At 42.1% G+C, this 20,969-nt stretch overlaps 1 protein-coding gene across 16 annotated transcripts in view; it reads left to right on the plus strand.

The window, feature by feature from the left end:
- ARHGEF9 (Cdc42 guanine nucleotide exchange factor 9) overlaps nt 1-20,969 on the plus strand; it is a 314,624-nt gene that overhangs the window by 209,250 nt on the left and 84,405 nt on the right. For all 16 annotated transcript variants that reach the window (XM_038416958.1, XM_043492310.1, XM_043492311.1 and 13 more), the window contains one exon: nt 15,738-15,917. In XM_038416958.1, the coding sequence (XP_038272886.1) occupies nt 15,738-15,917 (180 nt within the window). The remainder of the gene's footprint in view (nt 1-15,737; nt 15,918-20,969) is intronic.

Raw genomic sequence — 20,969 nt, forward strand, 5'->3', positions numbered from 1 at the left:
ATGCGTTGAACTAAAATAAAAAAATAAATAAATATAATTTAAATTTTTTAGCCCAGTCCTCTAAAATTTCATTTGTTAGTAGACACCATCTCTCCTTAAACAACCCAAGAAATGTATGTGAAAGTAACTGTTTATTGTAGGCATTGCTGAATTGCTTGCTTGTTGTGACCACATGGTTAAAAAATAAAATGTGAATTATTTACAGTCCTGGCAACCTTTAGCCATATTCCATCCTGTTGTAATTAGAGATTATCCTCACATTGCAAAGTTTGGAACTGAGCCCAATCTAAACATCCCCAAATTTGGGGAAGAGGCGTTTTGGGTTAGGATATGGTATCTATAGTTTCAATCTCAATTTTGCTACCAAAAATAATATTGCTATTTAAAATGTAATATATGGTTGAAATATCCACCAACAGAGTGTATTATTAAAGCAGTTCATGTTTGGTGAGGAGTAGACCTGGGTGAATAGTGGAAAATAATGTGCAAACCTGGTAGTTAAATGTGAATGGCACTTCAGTCTGACCGTTCTACTCCTTTTCTGTTTTTCAGACATTTTTGCACTTGTGTTTTGTTCACAAGGACGTTTAGGCAGAAGTTTTTATTTGTGTAGATATGGCTATTTGTACACACATGACAACATTAGTGTTGCCAGAAAAGCCCTGTCTTAGGTCATCCAATCAGAAAACAGAAGTCATTGCTTGTGACTGAGTTGACCAATCAAACAGTCCCAAATATTTAATTGCATGCACAACCTGGAAAATTAACTGTGAACATTTGTCTAACAGCCCATCAGCCCAAATGTATTTGGTCAAGTGGTTCACTGAACTGTTACGAATAACTGACACATTTATAGAAACTGTGATTTATACATGTACAGAGAAAAGAGCCAAATCCCAAGAATCAGCCATTCACAATGCAAAGCTTGACTCTAGTGAGCAGAGCTTCTTTACCTTCTGAACATTACAAACATAAGAAGATTGGACAGAGGGTGCATAAAGAGTCAAGCTCAGTGAAATTCCATCTGAAATTAGGTTTGCTGTAGGATTCTCCAGCTGCAATGCTATGGGCCTTCTTATTCCAGACACAATTAGATATTTCTCTTTATAGGTGCTTTTCTTTATTACCATAAATAAAAAAAATCATGCACAAGCTCTGGCAAGAATTTATTTTGCTGCTGTTAATATACAAGGTCCTTTCCCAGAATTTAGGTCAAGAAAAAATCTTTAGAACTAGTAGAACTAGTCACTGTAATAGGTCAGCTTGGCTTCAACAGAATACAACAGAACAGTTGTAACCCACTGGTCAGGGTTTGTGATATGTCTCCATCTATATCTGATCCACAGAGGATGTGAGTCTGTTACAGCCCCACTGAGCTAGCCTGGCTTTTTAGCTGTAGACACTCAGGGATTTAATTCTGGAGGTCTCTGGTTCAGTCTTGGTGTTGGCCAAGATGGTGACCATCACAGAGTCATATGGGTTTTGTCACCACTCTTCCTAGGGATGAGTGGCTGTTACCCAAGCTCAGCATCCTATTGAAAACCTGTGCAGAAATGTATGACTCTTAATCTGTGTACATGTACAGCTGTGATTTTCCTGCAACAAATTAAGTAGTTTTGATTGTTGTATAAACAATTATTAATATTTGGGTGTTTGAGTGAATTTAGTGTTGGCAAAAGGGGCTGGATGGACACCCTGGAAGCTAAAGTTTGCTTTTTATCCATAAGACTGGTAAAGGATGGGCACTGGCGATGTAAGCCTTCCTTGCATTCTCCCACTGCAAACATGCTGACTGCTAACCTGGGAGGGGACACCTCTAGGCTGTGAGGTTCTGCCTCCATGGCCTATTCAATCATTGGCCTCTCTACTGAGACAGCAAACATGGGGGCCAATTAGAGCCAAGTGTGACTGTGTTTTTTTTGTGTGAGATGAGCATGTTTCCTCTAGGAAACAGACAGAGACGAAGGAATCCCTTTTCCACAGGTCACTGAACAGCCATCAGACTGTTACTTTCAGTCATTAGTAACCCAGTCTGGATTGGAAAGATCAGCTTCGAAGTGAAAGGCTACGTATGCCATTAGTGATCTAGCCATTCCATGCAACAGACTTATGTGCATTGATTGCAATCTGTGAGAGAGTTAAATACCTTTAACTATTGTCATTCATGACCTTACTGATAAGACAACATTGTAGGCGCCGGGTTGCCCATTCATTCAGTAGGGAAAACTGTGAAAATGCAGAAAGAATCAGGTGGAATGCAGAATGTCGGGTCAGAATCTGAACTAGCATCATTTGGCATGTCTCCACTGAAATCAATGGAGCTCTACTGATTTATGCCAGCTAAGCATCTGGCCTGTTAAATTAGGTTCTCGAACTGTAAAAGTGAAACCGGGCTTCGCTTCGTTTGCTATCCTTGTGTTGAGGTGAAACTTGGCTTGACAATCGTGAGCATTGTTGAGCCGAGGTGCCCAGGGAGCAGCTGCAAGGAACGTGATAAGGTTCCATGGGAGCTTTGTAGAGTTTTAGCTTTCTTTGGAGAGTGAATTTCATTCCATTTATAGGGACTGTCCTTGCATCTTTAAGGTCAATGGGAACTTTGGTGGGTTCTTCAACTGGAACAGGATCCAGCTCATTCGTAGCTGTAAGGCCCAGCATGCATATGATCAGTGGGCATTGGGGATTTCCAACACCAAAACTCTAGCCCCTCTTTACTCAGGTCATTACAGTCTGGATAGTTTATAACTCTTGCATTTTAAAGGAGCTTTAAAGTGGGCATGAATTATATTGCACTGTCAGAGTGCTGGCCATAGTAGGACTGCCTCATAGTATGGAAGGTGCTTTTGGATCCTTCTGGATGATGTAGTGTAGTTAGCAGTCTATTCCATGACTGCTTAATCCAGGCCAGGACATAGGAGGTGCTCTAGGTGATGATGCTAGGCAGCACAGACTGTGTGTAGTCAGTTTGGAAGCTGGAGAGTCAGAAAAAAATCAGAGTCTGTTCCAGCAGCCTCTGGATTCCTCCAGCAGTGGAGAATCTCCTTTATATAATTGCCTCTAAGTCCTGCCTCTTTGCTCCCCTGGGAGCTGAAACGAATGAAAGGGGCTATGTAAACACAACATCTAGTCGTTATGAAGATTTGTATTCTGTCTGCTATATGAGTGATGGGTTGTTTTATTCGTTGTGTGCTCGGGGTGGTGACTCTCTGAGGCATGTTGCCCATGTGTTTTCTCTACAGTCTGTTATAGGCTTAGCTTATGTTGTGCTAAGTCTTCCATAGAGTTTGGGGCCCAGGTGCCATTACACTGAGTAGTGATGGGCCAGGATCCAAACACCCCTGAATATTAGTTGGAAGGATTGGAATTTGGTGGCTTAATCCTGAATCTAGCCACTTTTTTACTGGGCATTTGTCTTGCTCTTTTGCTGCTGGGGAGGCAGTGATGAAATTTTCGCTGGGTGTTTCTGCGCCTGGAAAGGGACAGCATGACAGGCTCTGCTTTCCATTGGGCTGGCTAGGGTCTATTATAGACCCTGCAAAGTCATCAAAAACCAGGGGTGGCTTGTGGAGGAATATATCCTTACCTAAGCCTATCAGTACCTCCAGGGTTACATCTAATTAAACTATAGGCGGCCACCTCCTAAGTAGGTTCAGGGGCTGCGAAGCAATCATGAAATGGCACTGTCGTCCTCGTGCTCGATCTCCAAATGAGCTACCACCTGACTTTTAGAGGAAAACTGCAGAGTGACTTATCCTAAGAAATCAAGAGATCAGAGCAGTGGATAAGGTGTCTCAGTGTAATTCATTCATCTGAACTTTTATCTGTCCAGAACTGTGAGTTGTGCTAATTACAGTCACTGCTCATGAACTCCCAGCCCTATCACTGCATGAAAAATATCAATATTTTCAAACATTTTTTATTTTATCCTCAGTGTGAAACTAACGTGCAGGAATTGTGTAGTATTAAATCCAGACCTATACTGTTCTTTAATATACCTTTAATATAATCTGTGCCTCTTTGCTTCATTATAAAGCTCTGTTTGAAAAACATGGTAGCAATTAATGTCATCTGGGGGGCTCTTGCTGTCAGTTCCTGGGACTGAACTATTCAGGAATGGTGGCTGGGCTTTTCCAGCTGAGGCTCTGTCTTTGGAATTCACTCCCCTTCGTGATCTTCAAGACCCTGCCAAGGTTGGCAGCTTTGATAGCACAGGGAGTTTATTTTCTTCTGGTTTCATTTGTTTACTTCCTTTTATTTTATTTATAAAATTGTATTCCAGATAACTGAGTTGCTACAGTTTATTTGGTGACAGCAACTGTTGATTTATGTGACTGCTGTACTGGCTAGTGTGTGTGTCTCCCAGTGTCGCCCAGTACAGGATGGAATCAAAGCTGCTTAGCTGTGTGTCATACATACTATACTGCTGACAACTAATGAAGATTCTTGTTTAGCTCCAGTAATAGAGGTCTAGGGGGTTTGGATCAGGAAGAAATGTATTCTCTACTTGCTGTTGCCTTACCATTGTGAGTGGCGGTGTTGAATAATCCAACTCATTATGAGTAGTTTACATCATTTGCCTTTTTAATTTTTATATGAAGATCCCAGTTCACAGTAATAGGTGAAATAAATAACCAGTAAATCGAGTACTAATCCCTCCATCCTCGGAGCAATTACGATGGACTCTTCCCCTCCAACAGAAACTGCTCCATTGCTCAAATCAGTTTCTTTTTATAATTATGAGACCCATTCAGCCAGCCAGATCCCTAGGGGAGACTCCTATTCCTTTCCATTTTCAGGGAAGGATGAGTCTTGGAGTGAAACATTACATGAACGAAGGTTTGTCATTCCTGATCAAACCATTTATCCATCTAGTCCAGTATCCTGTGATGGTCAATACCTGATGCCTCTGATGTTATCTATAACAGCATTTCATTACTGCAGTGGGCAAGGGAGCTTACAAAGACTGGAGTGACATTTTATTAACATTTAAATATTTAATTTTTATAATTTTAATAATACTGGACCAATTTCCATGCTGACTTACCCCCTCCACCGACTATGCCCCCCATGCAGCCTCAGAGAAGTCAATAAGATTAAACTGGGCATAAATCTAGGCACCCTTTGGCCGTATATTTACAGGAATGTTTCTCAGTAAGGCTCTGATTCATCCAAGCACTTCAGCATACTTAACTTTAAGCATGTGGGTAATCCCAGTCTTTGTTCAGAAACCTGGGAGTAATGCTTTACTGAATCAGAACTGGTGTTGGGTGTCTGGGCTGACCCCTTTTGGAGAAAGATGGTGCCATTCATTGAGCAGTTCCAGCTTTGAACTCCAGAATTTCACAAGGTAATTCACCCATGGGAAAAGGTTATGTTTTGTAGCTACTTGTAATTACTCTATGTGCAAGTAGCTATGTCACCAAGGAGAGGAATCTTAATGTACCCAGTGCATAAAAGGGACGGAAAAGCAATTATGGCAACATGTTGAAGTAGAGTATTTGTCAATACTCCAGAGCCAGTTAAAACCCAGATTGTCAATGTTGTATGGGGGTAACTCGGTCTCAATGCCAGCTCTTTTTACTTTATTACTGCTTTGACTTTTAATGCATTTTCTCCTCTCCAAGTGTTTATATATCTCTGTGTTGCTGCCCTTAGTATTAATGAGAGCTACATGGACTCATCAAGATGAGAGTAAGCAGTACTGGACCCCTGAGTCTACTAATGTAAAAAGTATGAAAGTAGTTAATTTCTCTGGTGTCAGGCTATATCGTCAAGAAAACCAAGTCAACAAAGAAGAAAGTTACTCGCTCTAAATTAACCCTCAAGTCTATACTGACTCCTTGCTATATAAAGCCTCCAGGCAAATGCACTAGTAACTGAGCAACATGAGGATATCAGAGGCCCCGTTATGCCAATCAGGCCCGTTGAGCTGAAATCTATCCATTAGTCAAATTCATCAAAGGGCTTGAATGCAAAAAGGGAATTTTTCTGCCTCATGCTTAACCTTTGTGTGATTGCACCTCTTTGGAGAATAAGCAAATCAAGTGGAAATACCCTCCCATCAGAGTCATGAATGATTTAGCTTTATTCAGTTTCTATCATTTCTGCTGAGAGGTTTAAAAATAAATAAATAAATAAATCAAGGGATTATGGGAAAATTATACAAGAGCTGAATTACATAGTGATTGGCTTGGGCAACATTTTCTTATATGCTCCTAATATATCCTCATCATTAAGACCAGAAAAATGTCAGACTGAAACACATTGGCTGTGGTTTCAGTGGTACGCAGAGCTCAGGTGAGCCTCCCGTCGAGTCAGTCTGGTGATTGTGCTGTATAGATGGTTTTGGTGATGGAGATGTATGACTATACCGCCGCAGAGTTATAAATGCTCTCCATGGGAAGCCTTTGAGATGACGGCATTGTTATTGCAACAAATGGCCTCATGATTAACAATCCCATCAATCTGTGTTGTAAATGTTACTAGACGTGAGGGAACAATGCAATTAAAATGCCAGAGGGCTATCCAACAAGGGAGTGGGGGATATCTTTCTCATAGAAACGTATGAATCAAACTATGGTATCCTCATTTGGCTGGGAGTTTCTAACAGGATCGCTTTTGTTTCTGAGTGTGTTGGATTTACTGTGAGTAATGATTTCTCCTTCATGAATGCCAGCAGCCTGTATGGTTTGTTTGTTTTTTTGTTAAAGAATTTCTGACTTTCAGATACTGCCCTTATAGAAAAGCTCCATAGAATGTAATAGAAAAGTATAGCCATTCCAGAGCACCTTTGCACCATCCTAGAGAATGTTTGGCCTTGTCTGCACAAAAAAGATTTTTTTGGTATAACCAAAAGTGTGAATTTAAACCAGTAAGGCTATACCAGTGTACCCCTCTGAGTGGGCACTCTCATTCTGGACTTTTTTTTTTTTTGTAGTTTAGCTTATGTCGCTGGGAATTTAACCTAAAGCAAAAAAAGCCACTTTTATACCAGAATAAATGTCCACCTGGAGGTTATACGGCTATAACTATATCTGTATAACTGCACTGGTACACAGGTAAAAGGCCTAATGGACAATTATATCCTTTCTATAGAATTGTTCAATTTACCTCGAGTCAGGAGACCATTCTCTCAGAAATTCTGTAGGTGTTTAGAATAAATTCTAGAGAGCCTTATTTGTTTGATCCCTGTTAAATTTTATAGGGCTTTTCCATAAGGGTGAGGGTGCACAACTGCCTCTTCGTGCTATACTTTCTCTTGAATAAGGGTGTCATGGCTTTAAGATGGCAGCACTCTTTGGTGAATTTTTTTTTTTTTTTGTAATTTCTCAGAGTCTTTATTTGAATTATTTTCTGTAAGTGAAGTGAGTGCTGGTGACAGGTTCTGGATTGAAAGCTCTGGGGACTGAAGCCCTAACAATTGGGTGTGCTTCCCCATCAGTGCATCCCCACCCTGCTCTGGAGAGACCAACCTGAAAGGATTTCTCCTGCATTGCTTTGGAATATGTGTTTTGGTCTCCAAGGCACAGCCAATCCTTGGCTTCTCTTTTGAGACCACCAATTAGTGCCAATCCAATTGTGGCAGCAAATGCTCAAGAGTGCTTTGCTGCAGTGGCTGATCTTACCAACTAAAATGTGTGCTTCACGCGTGGCTGCTCCACTGGGGATTTAGAAATAGCTTTATATGAAGTTGTTCAGTTGGAACTAAGCAGGGAAGGGCAGTTGCTGGGAAGGAACAGACATGAGCCCCTCACTGTAAATCACAGAATAAAGGAAAACTCGGTGTGAGGTTCACACATTTCCCATGTCCTTCTGCCAGTCGCTACATCTACAAAGCAGAGTTGGAGCAAGGTCCCTTTGTAGAGGTGCTGCCAGCTCTTGACCAGAAGTTTTAAACTCTAGTCTGTTTGGAAAAGCTTGGAAACCTAGCGTCCCAGAGAATACTGTAGTTGGGTATATTCAAAAAACCTAGGTGCCTGATCCTGCCTCCATTTCTATCAACAGATGCTGGGTACGTGTACAATAGCTAGATATAGATTCAAATAGCAATAAGTATAGATCCAACCTGCTATGCTTAGGATGGACAAGATGTATGGAATCTGTATCATCAGAGGAAGTCCTAGGGGCTCGTCTCTTCCATAAACCTCCCCTTCCTATGACCATATAGGATGGTTCCTTATAGTATGTTCTTTAGTCCAGTTTTAAATTGGTCAAGTGATGGGGCTGGGAGAAGATTCCATCATATAATACATCTCGCTCTTAGGATGGTGTGACTAATATTCCTTCTTTGCTTACCTGTATTTCTGTGTTTATCTTGGTGGAGGCAGTTATTTTATCCAAGAGCAGCAACACCAAGCCCTGGACATAGGGAACAGGCAGAGCCCAGAGCCACCTACCACATTTGAGTTCCTTTTATTTTTCTTGGAGGCTTTTCCCTTGGCTTTGGTGACAGTCTCTCCCCTTTGGTGGTGGTCTTCAGAGAGCTCTAATAAAAAGAAAGAAAGTGGGTTTGCTTGCCGAGTGGGCATTATAGCGCTAGTCATTATAATCCTAGCTAGGTGAGTTCAGTCATGGTTTTACAATTCTGTACCACAAAAAGCCTACAACTTATAACAGCCTTGCCATGCCATCTCCACAAACTCTTAGCTGGCACATGCTGATATTGTTGGGAGATCAGTGTAACTGTTAGCACCTTGAATAGTGTTTTTGCTATCGCTTTTAAGACTGCTTTTTTTTGGTGTATTGTTTTTTGACAGCCTCCTTAACCTAATGAAATGTCTATTTTTGAAGACTCTGTTGTGTCCTGAAGATTAGATCAGAATGGATCAGGGAGGAAACTACACAAGAACAGTGAGAGGCAGTGTGGTCCTGTTGAAAGGGCAGTCAAGAAATGTGGGTCTATTCCTGGCTCAGCCACCAATCCGTGTATTATGATCTTGGCCCTCTCCACCCCTCTTCCTCTGCTTCCCCTTGAACCCTTGATCTGTCTGGCTATTTTTAGACTGGGACAGTCCGGGGGCGGAACTGTCTCAAACTGTTTGGGTGGACAGCACCTAGCACTTGTGGGGATGTGATTGATTGACGAGTTCTAGGTTCTACTGCAATACTAACAGCTTGAGTTCCTGTGTAAGTCAGGGGAGTTGTGGGCAACCCCATGAAAAAGATTGTTGGACTGGTTAACATTACATCATCACCATATGCAACCTGTCATTCTATCAGCAGGCGCGTCCAGAGACTGCAGAGGGTTTAATCTGCCAGCAGGGGCCCCATCTACTTTTGCATTCATTGTGTGTGATCCCTGCATCAAAGACCCTCAGTCTAAAGTCACTGGGCTCCCATTGATCTCTGTGAGAGTTAGATGGTGCCCTAAAGCAATAGGAGCTGGACCACAGGTTGCTCTTTGCACTTACACTTCCTCACCTGCTCATTTGCTCCCTAACTCGCTCCTTCTCCCATTCACCATTTTGGTCACATGTTCGCAGGTTTACTCACAACGTCTCTCAATCTAGGGGAATGGGATAAAAAGTAATGCTAGGCAAAGTAGGCTGAATATCAGGAAAAGCAGCCACACAATGGGATCAATAAGCCTGGGGCATAAGATCCCACAGTGAAGGGGGGAAGCCCTATTACTTGCTTGGGACAGATTGGACAAAATGCTAGAAAATGTCCCATAGGAAACAGTCCTGAATTGATTACTGGGAGATGGTCCAGATGGGATCTGAGAGGGTTTTTCGTTTCTTAGTTTATGTAAAAGTAAAGCACTGTCTTGCTTGACAGCAAGTCCTCAGTACATGAGGCCCCAGTGTTGACCCGTAAGGCGAGGCAGTTTTGTCTGGAGTTGGGAGTCAGGGTTCTTGGCTTCTGTTTGCAGCTCTGCCACTGACTTTGTGTGTCCATGGGGAAATTGTTAACTTCTTTATGCTGAGTCAGTTCCCCACCAGTGAAATGGGGATAACAGTTTTCATTTATCACAGAGGGGTATTGCCATTCTGAATTACTATGCATTTAGACAGTGCTTTGGGATCCTGCAATGGAAGGTTCTATACAAGCTGTGGAGTGTTGTTATAATGATAATGTTGAGACACCACGTACTATTAGTATGTTTTCCAGAAACAGGTCAGTTGTGGGTGTTAGTAGGGAAGCTTTCCTTTCCTTTCCTTTATGAAAATGTCACACAGGAATGGACAGACTGGATCAGACCAGTGGTTTATCTAATCCAGAATTCTGTTTCTGGCAGTAGCCAATACCAGTTGCTTGATAGGAAAATGGAATGAGCCTGAAATGGACAATCTTTCTGTTCTAGTCAGATTCTTATTCTTATTCCATGCCCATTACCATGATATCTGAATGCCTCTGTGGTATCTGACCACCTATAACCTGGCCACAGGGGAATTTGTTTCCTAACAAATTTGTTTCCTAATTTGTTTCCCAGGCAGCTAGTGGCTGGTTTATGCCCTGAAGCATAGTGAAAATTAAACAGTAAAAATTAAACCCAAAGCTTCTAATAAGAAACGGATACTAGTAAGAAATGAATTCTGCTCTAAGGCCTTTGCCTTCTGCTGTTATTGCAAAGAGAGATCACTCAGGGGAAGAAGTCATTTACACCAAGTGACTTCTGTGCTTTTGGGCTCTTCAGTTCAACACAAGTAGCTGAGAGGTAGAACTGGTTTTAATGGGACCTAAGATTTTGGTCTACAATGCATGCAGAATTCATTGTGCCTCAGAAACAAAAGCAAATTATCATCTGCTGTGTTTTCCTAGCTAGAAAAGTACCTACCTCCATAGTGACAGGTTTCAGAGTAGCAGCCGTGTTAGTCTGTATTCGCAAAAAGAAAAGGAGTGCTTGTGGCACCTTAGAGACTAACAAATTTATTAGAGCATAAGCTTTCGTGAGCTACAGCTCACTTCATCGGATGCTCTAATAAATTTGTTAGTCTCTAAGGTGTCACAAGTACTCCTTTTCTTTTTACCTCCATAGTTTGCCTCTGTTGCACACTGATGATGTTGTGTAGCGATGAGTGAACTTTAAGAAGCTGGAGAAAGCATTGGGCCTGTGCCATAACGTATGAGTCCAGATTCCACTTCCCCAGCACCTGTTTGCGCCGAAGGTTTTATTCAAGCTCCATCTCCTGTTGGAAAGATAAGTTTCAAAGTTCAGCTGCCATTATAAACTCACCCAACCCTTCTTGGGCTGAAAATCTGGTGAGATCAAACTTTCTCATGAGACTTCTGATACTTCCCACCATTGGCTTGGTTTGATGTGCTACATGAGAACAGCCTTGCTTATGTGGTTTCAAGTATATTGAAGCCAGGATGTGAGATGCATGTGGGATTAGAAAGAGAGAAAGCTTATTTAAGTTTTTTAACTTCTGAACAGTTTTGATGGATTTAGTTTGCATTTTTGGCCACGGTGCTATCTTTTTGTCTATATTTATCCAGCTATTTATATTACAGCCATCATTATAATATCTGGGTTGGTGCTTTTATACTGACTAGTAGGCCATCTCTACTGTCATGAGTGATGGCTGAATTGAAAACCTAAGGTGTCCATGTAGAGATGGGGATAAGCCAGAAAGTTAGTATCTGGGTTTGAAATGCCTCGTGGGTTAGGCATGTCCAAATCAGGTTTTGATTTAGCTCACTATAGAGTTAGGAGCTTTCTGGTGTGTTTGGCTCTTGATCTGAATTTCCCTAGATTTTATCATATTTGGTTCTAACCTGTCTCTAGTTCATTGTCTGTTGCTGCTGCTGCAGATGTCAAGCCCCATCTCTATAACCCTGCCTTGTACTAGTCAGCTACCTTACAGGTGCAGCCCAATGTCTCACAACATGAACCAGAGAGAGAATTAGACTTTTGCTTCTAGGTTGTGGCATTTTTTTCAATGGGTGCATCATATGTGATGGCTGGAGCTTGAATCCTGCTATCCTGCCTCCATCCTTTTTGTTTTAGATCACACCTTATTTGTGTTCTAGAAGGCACAGTTGCCCTCGCTAGATTTCTGTCAAATTCCACCATTCCAATGTCACCATTCCTTTGCTCATGTCTCAGACTGAGGGCAGGAAGGAAGCGCTGGTAAAGCAACCTGTGGCTTTTTTCCATCCTGTGGCACTGAAGAGTGAAAGTGAAGGAATTTAGGCTTTCTTTACCCCTCTTGTATCAACAAATGCCTTTCAGAGTCATTTGGGCTCCGATATCAAGTGAAAAATTCTTTCATGTGCTCACAGTGACAAAGGAAGGGAAATGTCCGGCAAACAGCCCTCCTTACCTGGCCAACAGAAGGTCTCTGTCGCCTACCATCGCTGACCATGGTGTAGTTCTTAGGATTCAAATTGTGTGTGTCAGGCTCAGGTTACTCTATTCTGCCAGCACAGTAACAAATCTAAAATAAAAACCACTATGAAGTTTGGTCTAAGGAATATTTGGTGTGTGTGGATCCAGTTGCCCAGGAATAGCATATGTGGAGGTGGTAGAGGGGAGCGGGTGGGTGGTAGTGAAGGGGATTAAGCCCTTGTACAATAGCCCGTTCCTGGACCCTCTTGAAACTAGTATTCAATATGGTCCATTACCACACTACTAAACTGGTAGGGTTTTACTTCTCTTAAGGTGTTAACTTAACATAAAAGCTATGAATTAAAATACACAACACTGCCTATGTAGTGTGTCCTGAAGAGAGACTGTCCACACTTAATTAGACATGAAAAATTTAATGGAAACAACAAACGTACATAAAGATGGGATGTGGCTAAAACATGGAGTGGGTAGTTAGGAGATCTAGATTCCATTCCGAGCGCTAGCCCTAACTTGTTGTGTGACATTGGTCAAGTCACTTAAATTTCTCTATGTCTTGGTTTCCTCATATACAAAGAAAGCTAATTCTCCTTTTTGATTTATCATAGGGCTTATTGGAGACTTAACTGATTTGTGTTTGTGAGGGCCTTAGGGATCTTCTGTTATGTTAGAAAAATGCCAGGGGTTGTTATAAGGAAGTCCTGTAATAGAACCTATCCCCTCTCCAGAGATAGACAAATTGTTTATTTGAAATACATTGCGTAATTTATCCAATACATTATTTGCAAATAGTTTGGTTGAATTATCAGCCCAGCATTTCAATTGTGCAAATAATGTTTTAAAACATTCTTTGGGTAATTAAGGAAAATATAAAGAAATTCATCAAATAAATGATCTGACAATTATTTGCCTGGCTGTACCCATCTCAGAAGCTTCTCAAACGCATGTCCTGTAATAAGGGTGCTGTAAAGAGCCTAGACCCATGGGTCGTTCATCATTTTTCCAGACTAATTCTTGCCTAACTACCATAATGCTAATTCAGAGCCCAGTGTTCATACTGTGCAGTATGAAGTGCCTTCAACTCCCATTAAGTTCAGTTGGACCTGGACCTTGCAGAAGGAGCTCTGCACCAAATGCCCATGCTGTGATATCTGTATGGAAGTTAAATACACATCCAGGTGCCTTCTACATGGGTAGATTATGTTCAGTGCTAGTCCATTAAGGGCTTCTTGTTAAATAGGTCTCCGTATCAAACTCGGCCCTAGTGCATTCTCTGTCTCTGCAGCGTGCGATTGTAAGGAGTTGGTTTTTGATGAATTTACAGAGAGTTCTAGAAAGGGCCGTAAAACAGAAATTTGTGGAAAGAATATTTTTGCTTCACTTGTCTATTGACTTGAGGACAAGTAAATTGTCACTTTTGTTAGTGTATTAATGTGTTTCAGGCTACTGGTCCACCAAATTTGGATGTCCTTTGGAAAATGTTGGAACCTGACAATATCACTGGGAAAACTTGCAAATATAAGCAACCTACTGGCTTTATGAAAAAGGCAGAGGCGCAGTCAAGGCGCCTGGGCACAGGTCATGGAGCCAGGGACTCCTGAGTTCAGATCTTGTCTCTGAAACTGACTCCTTCTGTGGCCTTGGGGATGTCATATAACTCCCGCTCCTTCAGTTTACTCATTTGTAAAATGAGTGTAACTAATCTTACCTTACCTAATGCAGATGGGGAGAATAGTCAGTGCTTGTAGTGTGCTTTGACGATGAAAAGCATTAAGTATCAAGCTTGACCTAGATTTTGTTTTCTATGCACAACTGATTCTGCTACCTGAAGAGTTGAAAGCCCACAAATATTCTTCACAAACCTATAAAGTTTGACTTCTTAGAGGAAGGTCAGCTCAAGGAATGGGTAAAAAAAGTCCTGCAAATCTACTCATGGGGATCTGGGTCTTCTTATACACTCAGAACCTGTGCAATAGTGGTGAAAGATTTACTGCAAGTTCCTTCTGTGCAGCCAAATTTTTGATCAGACATTTCTTTACTGGCTGAACTTCTAGAAGAGGAGTCAGATTCCTCTAACAGCTTTCATGTAGCCTCCATGTCCTGTTCTTTTGTGTGTCTTGCATTGTTAACGTAAATTGAGTGGATGTCTGTGGCTGTTAAGTTCTTGCCATATGGAAAGTCCCTAATGGCTGCAGAGTTGGGTCTTTTGCTTCCTGAGATGAAATACTGATTTGAACTGAGCCCATATCAACCACATCTAATACATCTCAAGCTACAGCATTAAAGAGCAAGGTTTGAGGAGGTGATCTGAGAAGAAGCTGTGTAACTGGCACATGTAAAGCTGTCCCTTCCTGGTGTGGTCACCAGGCTATGTATACCCATCCAGTCTTATCGCTCAGTGCACAGTTCGTTCACTGAACAAAGCATAAGCACAATTTATTCTCCTGTTAAAAACTGTGAGCATCTTTGTGAAAAGCAGTGGGTAATCCCAGTTGCTGTTGGATTGTTCTCATCTAGACATGCAAGGAGGAGGGCTGACATGACTCATTCCATGTTAATCAGGGACTTGTGGAGGATTAAATGGCTCATAAAACTGTGAATGGAAAACAGAACCTTTCACCTCTAGGTCACTGATCTGAATATAGCCTAACTCAAAAGAGATTGAGTGTTCCATGTTCATTGCGGCCTGGGGGAGATGAATTCAGGGGCCTCCATCTAGTTTCTAGTGGACAGGTGTTTGCATCATGAAACCCATCACCACAATCAGCACTAAATTGGCACTCTCAGCAAACAGACCAAGGGTTGAATGGGCTATTGAGTCTGTTCTTCCCTCCAGCTCTGGTTTGAGACAAATCAGTAGGGTAGAGCAGGGAAAGTTTGCTCTGCCAAATGCCCATGCTGCACTTGCTCTGTAGATAGATTTCCAACATGGTCATCCATTAATTGGAATTGTCTGCAAAATCTCAGCCACATCAAGATGGGAATATATCACTTTGCCAAGCAAAATTTAAAAGACTGTCCTGTTTCTAAAATTCCTTGCCAAGATGCCATAACTAGGAACACCCAGATATATACTGTGCTAACTAAAGCATACATGAAAGCTTAGTTCCTTGAACAGCATGTGTGTGCATAGGTATGGCTTAGAGGTAGGGTGAGGTCTTTGCTTGTTACTCATGTAGGGCCTGATCCTGAGAAATTCTGAGCTCCAGCAAACTCTGTTCCCTTCAGCACTTCTCAGTGTCAGGCCCTTAGCAACTCAGAAATGGGATATTCTGTCTATTTAAGTAAAAAATAATGTATTTTTAATGCAAATGGGGGTGGCAATGACAATGATAGTAAATGGGGGGATTGTTTATTCTAGCTGAGTGTTTTGTTTTTACATTGTGTATGTGAATGTGTTTGGGTCCCTGGATAGAGCATTTGCTGACTGTCTCTTGTTTTGTTTTTAAAGCTGATCAGTGGTGGTTCTATTGTAAGTGCTGAGGCAGTATGGGATCACGTCACCATGGCCAACCGGGAGTTGGCGTTTAAAGCAGGAGACGTTATCAAGGTCCTGGATGCTTCCAACAAGGACTGGTGGTGGGGTCAGATTGACGATGAAGAAGGATGGTTTCCCGCCAGCTTCGTAAGGGTGAGTGGCTCTCTCTTCCTTATCTCACTGCACTGGGCTGCTGCTGTCACATATGAAATACGGGGCCAATTTTGAATTTAAAACTCCCACTGGCTTCAGTGGGAGATTTAGTTGTGCAGTAAATGTGGACTCGAGCTCCAGTATTTGTATCACTGATGTTCCATGTGTTTATCCCAACAGTGCAGCCTTTCTCCATAACCGCCCCATAGCAGACACAAGCAGTCATCTTTGCAAGGGACATGGGCCATTTCCCATTATTTTTGGTTTTATACTGAAGCAGATTTTTGCTGTATCCACCCAGCTCTAGGGGTGCCCCACCAGCACCCACCCTAACAAAAAAAAAGCCTTTCATATGTCAGAATGACATCAGAGCATTATTATTATTTTTGTCTTCAAAGAACAAAGGCACAATAGGACACATTCCTAGCTATTGTCAGCTCTTGCCATTTTAATAGGGATCTCTCTGTTCTTCATCAGAGAATCAAGAGCCAGATGTTAACCATGTCCTTTTTCTTCTTCTCATGCTTTCTTTCTTTACTCTTGTGGTGGAGGGATAGGCAGGATCATAGATTTTATTTCTTTGAAGCCTAGAGGATGTGGTGCAAAAATGAAGATTTCTTTTCTCTTGTAAAATCATCTAAAGATGATACTTTCCTTTTAACATTTCAGTCAATTTGACAAGCTCAGTGCTGGTGGGAGGGAAGGCTGTTTTACATTCAATATATGATGAAGCCCAGGCAGTATTCATCAGTGATGCCGTTTTGTTTTATTTCTCTGCTTAAGTGACCATTTTCCACACACACCCCCTCGGCTCCTTTTCTGGGGGTTCCTGCATTATCAAGACTCCTCCTCACATTTCTCCCATGTTTACAACATTCTTTAGCCTGTGAGGCACCATTATTTGCCAGTGACCCTACTGGCTAAGGAAGCCTGGATAAAACCTGTGAACCAGTGCTCCTTAATGGTATATAGAAAACCAGCCCTGCTCTCCACTTACCTCCCACACGCACCCTTCCCACTGTGGGACTCCAGCATGTTGCTCTTGATCCTTTCTTAGCTCTGGCCAGACCTGAGACTAGGAGACGAGGGACAGGAAATCCAACATGGGTCACCTGTGTGGTAATGCAAAGTTATGATAATTAGACCACCCAGCTAATTAACCCTCCTTCCTTCATTTTGTTTAATGGGATGCTGTGGGCTCCATCTTGCCCCCAGTGAAGTCAAAAGGAGTTTTGAAAATTGTTTTATAGGGGAGAAAGATTGAGCCTTGTCAGATAAAGACCCCATTTGTGAAAAATATTCCCCATCTGTGTTGATGAGAGAACCTGGGGTTACAAGGGCCAAATTTTTAAAATCCAAATGGGTTTTTTTGTTTTGTTTTTTTTTAATAATTCCACTTGGTAAAGAGTAAAATAGCCTGGTCAGTTTCACTTGCCTGTTCTCATTCACTAAACCAGTGCTGTGGTGGTTGGGTTGGCAATTAATCATGTCCAGTTGTAATAGGTTTCGTAAACAACCCTACCACCCATGACCTTACTTTATTTTAACACAAATAAACAAAACCACTTAATGTAGGGCCTATACTACTTGATCATTTGGGTCAGTAGCCTCCCAACAATTCCCCTACCCCAAAGCTATTCGAAGGGTATGAAGTTGATTTTAGAAGACAATAAAGACAAAGGAGTTCAGTTAAATGAATCCAAAACCTTGATACACTGAGGCTTTATAAGATGTATTAACAGTAGTTCAGGGAGCATTCTTGTGCCGAGGGAAGCATTGGCCTTTACGTGTGAGTTCCTTGCCTGTGTTGTTTAATGTCACAGCCTCGTGGCCTGCTCTTTCCAGCCCTGAAATCATTCACCCATTAACTTCACTGGGAGCAGGATCAAATCCTCCATCTGTGAGATACGTATTCAGCTCAGTTTGAGCTCAGAGTCACTCCCTGGGACTGAATGATGGACTCCTGACAAGGCGAAAGAGAAGGCAGAATCCATACTGCTGCCACAACTATGCCAATTAATACTTTACAGTGGATACTAGACATTTCAAAAAATTGCAAATGGAGGCCTGTTATGGTGTACCCCAGTCATGGGCAGCTGAAAGGGAAATTCAAGCACTTAGATCTACAAAGCAGTGATGCCTCTTCCACGTGGTACCACAAACCTGCAAGCTACCACAAACTGAGCCACCCTGTCCTTGTTTATCAACTGCAAGAACAACTACCATTTGAGCTCCCATGTTCTCCTCTTCTCCCTTGTCTGAGGTTGCCGCTAATCTTTCTTGCCTCTTGATTTCTGTTCTTCAAATTCCCTTTTTCTCCTTTTCCTGACCAAGAAAACCCTCAGGTGTGATTCTCACCAGATAGCTACTATGGCTTCAGTGGTCTTCAGAGGCAGTGTCTGTAGCCCCTCATTAGCTTGCAGGCCAAGCACTGCACTGTAAAAATTCATGAGGATTTGAGGGTCAATCTGCACGCTCCTTCAGGGATTCATCAAGAAACTAATCAGGGGAGATTTTAGCTGTTCTTTCCCTGCCGTCTTCTTTCTATACGGTGTACTTTATATTAAATGTATTGCTTTATTGCAACAAGAGGACTGTGTGTGTTCCTCTCTTTCTTTTGAGTCCCGGAGATAGTCTACACTAGAAGCGCTACAGCAGCATAGCTGCACCGCTGTAGCTGCATCACTGTAGCGCATCTGGTGAAGACGCTCTATGCTGACAGGAGAGAGCTCCTCCGTTGGCATAAAAACCCACCTCTATGAGAGGCGGTAGCTATGTCGGCAGGAGAAGCTCTCCCGTCAACATAGCGCTGTCCACACCGGCACTTAGGTCGGTGTAACTTATGATGCACAGGGGGATGGCTTATTCACACCCAAGTGACATAAGTTTTACCTAGGTAAGTGGTAGTGTGTACAAGCCCCTACTCTATGTATATGACTGCACCAAACTCCATGGGCTGGCTAGAGTTGTTCTGCTTTGATTTACATGACAAATATTTGCATTGCCTTTTATGTCCACATTTTTATTAAATAATGATAGGAGGAAACAAAGCAATATAGAGTCCTGCAGATGATCAAAAGCAGTGAGACAAATACAATCCCAGATCATATGACTGCAGACAAGATGGATCAGAGAACTCAAAACACAGATTGGGAACTATTCCATGAAAATGTTGTTTTAGAGTGAAGGAATTTCACAGATAGATACAGTGAGGCAATTAGTGACATGTGAACTTCATGTTTGGGAATTGCTTTATAAATAAGCACCCTTAAGTTTAGATCCTTATCAGGACCATCTGAATCTCTACTAGATGCAAAACTGAGCTGGAAAAATCTTATTTCTGGGGAGAATTCAGATACTTCCTGCCTCCAGTCGGACCATGTGAACAGCTTTTTGCATTGCATTTGGCACCCACAAAATCTGACTGTAGGAAAAATTCACATTTGCAAGTGCACCTCCTGCAGTATGTTTATGTACATTAATGTGAAAGGTTTATGCACACAAATACCTGGGACTTCTAAACTGCATCTGCAGGATTACATATATACCTGTTTGTATGTACAAAACCTGCCTTTATCTTAGGTTCTCTGATTGTGACTTGTGATTAACTTGGAAGGAAGGAGAGAGATAGGAAGGAAGGACAGGGAGAGGCTGTGAAGTGTGGGAGAGCACAATGATTTTCAAGGGTAGAAACTAGATGTTGGGAACAGGGAGTTGTCGGGGTATGAGAGGAAGCAAAGGAGAGGAGGGCATGTGGGAGGGTGAACGATTTTCTATAGGAAACCATCCTGTTCTGCCACTCACTCATGGAGAAATGAGGCTACTGAAAGCTCTTTAATCTTAGAGAAGCAGATGAGGGCTCCACAGTTCTTCAGATTGAAGGCTAGATAGAGAGCTTGGTTTGGGTCTGATTGAAATATCTACCTGGTAGTTAACTGCATACTATCAAGTGAACATTCCAGGAAACAGTACAGAACTGATCTGTTAGGGTGCAAATGTCAGCCCTGTATTTAGCTGCACACTGTCAAGTGAATATTACATGAGCTGACTGGGATCTGACAGAGTGGGAAAACTGTCCGGAATTTTACTAAAGGAGTCCATGGGTTTATAGCTGTGACACTATCTGACATTGGCGGCTCTTTACTCTTTTAGATAGAGGTGTTGCTTCTGCTATAACATTGCTAGAATTATATATGTGCTATTTGGCTTTTTGCTGCATTCACATAATGTTCTCCGAATGGCTCCCCAAATGATGGTCCAGAATCACATTTGTGAACTCAAAAGGTTTCTAATATAGACTAATGTCTACTCTGCAAAGGCCCAGGAACTGCAGAGCTGATGATCACCACACAGTTGGGTTGCTCCAAACAGAGGTGGGTCCAAACCAAACCCGCAAACTCCACATCCAAATGTGACTCTCTGTAACGTGCCACACCGCGCCCAGACAGGACTCAAGCACTCTGAAAACAGATAAACTAAGCATGGCCAGTTTGGGGCTTAGACATTTCCCATGGAAGCAAATTCTAAAGAGGAGAAAACCCTAATGCTTATCACCATGAACCTCAGCCTAGAGACGAACAGCTCATGCACTGCAGTTGAATGCACTTGTCTTGGTGGCGCAGGGAGGGAGAATTTGTTTATTTGTAAATGTGGCCTTAATTCTATGGGTTGCTGGGATGAGTCACTGGGATGTATTTCCCAGCACCTGAACAGCCCTGATTCTTGCTCATATTTATGAGATTAAATTAATTGGCAAATCTGGGGTCAAGAAGGATTTACCACACCCTTCCTACATGTTAAGGACTGGAGGTGGAAGGTAAAACTTCCCTTGAAGCATTGAAGTAGGATTGTGTGCAGATTCTGTCTGGTCATTTCACTGTGGTTTTGGTGTGTGTGGCAAGGTGCATTGATAGCCTTTGTTCCTTCGTGTCATTCTCAACGTTTCCCTGACTGCTGATGTACTTGCTGACATGCTACCTTTGACTCACATTACTTCCTTTCTGGTGGCGAGGTCGTGCTAGATAAATCTTTGCAAGCTTTTAAAGTACTGTT

The sequence above is a fragment of the Dermochelys coriacea genome, chromosome 9 (assembly GCF_009764565.3).
Source record: "Dermochelys coriacea isolate rDerCor1 chromosome 9, rDerCor1.pri.v4, whole genome shotgun sequence".
Taxonomy (NCBI): Eukaryota; Metazoa; Chordata; order Testudines; family Dermochelyidae; genus Dermochelys; species Dermochelys coriacea.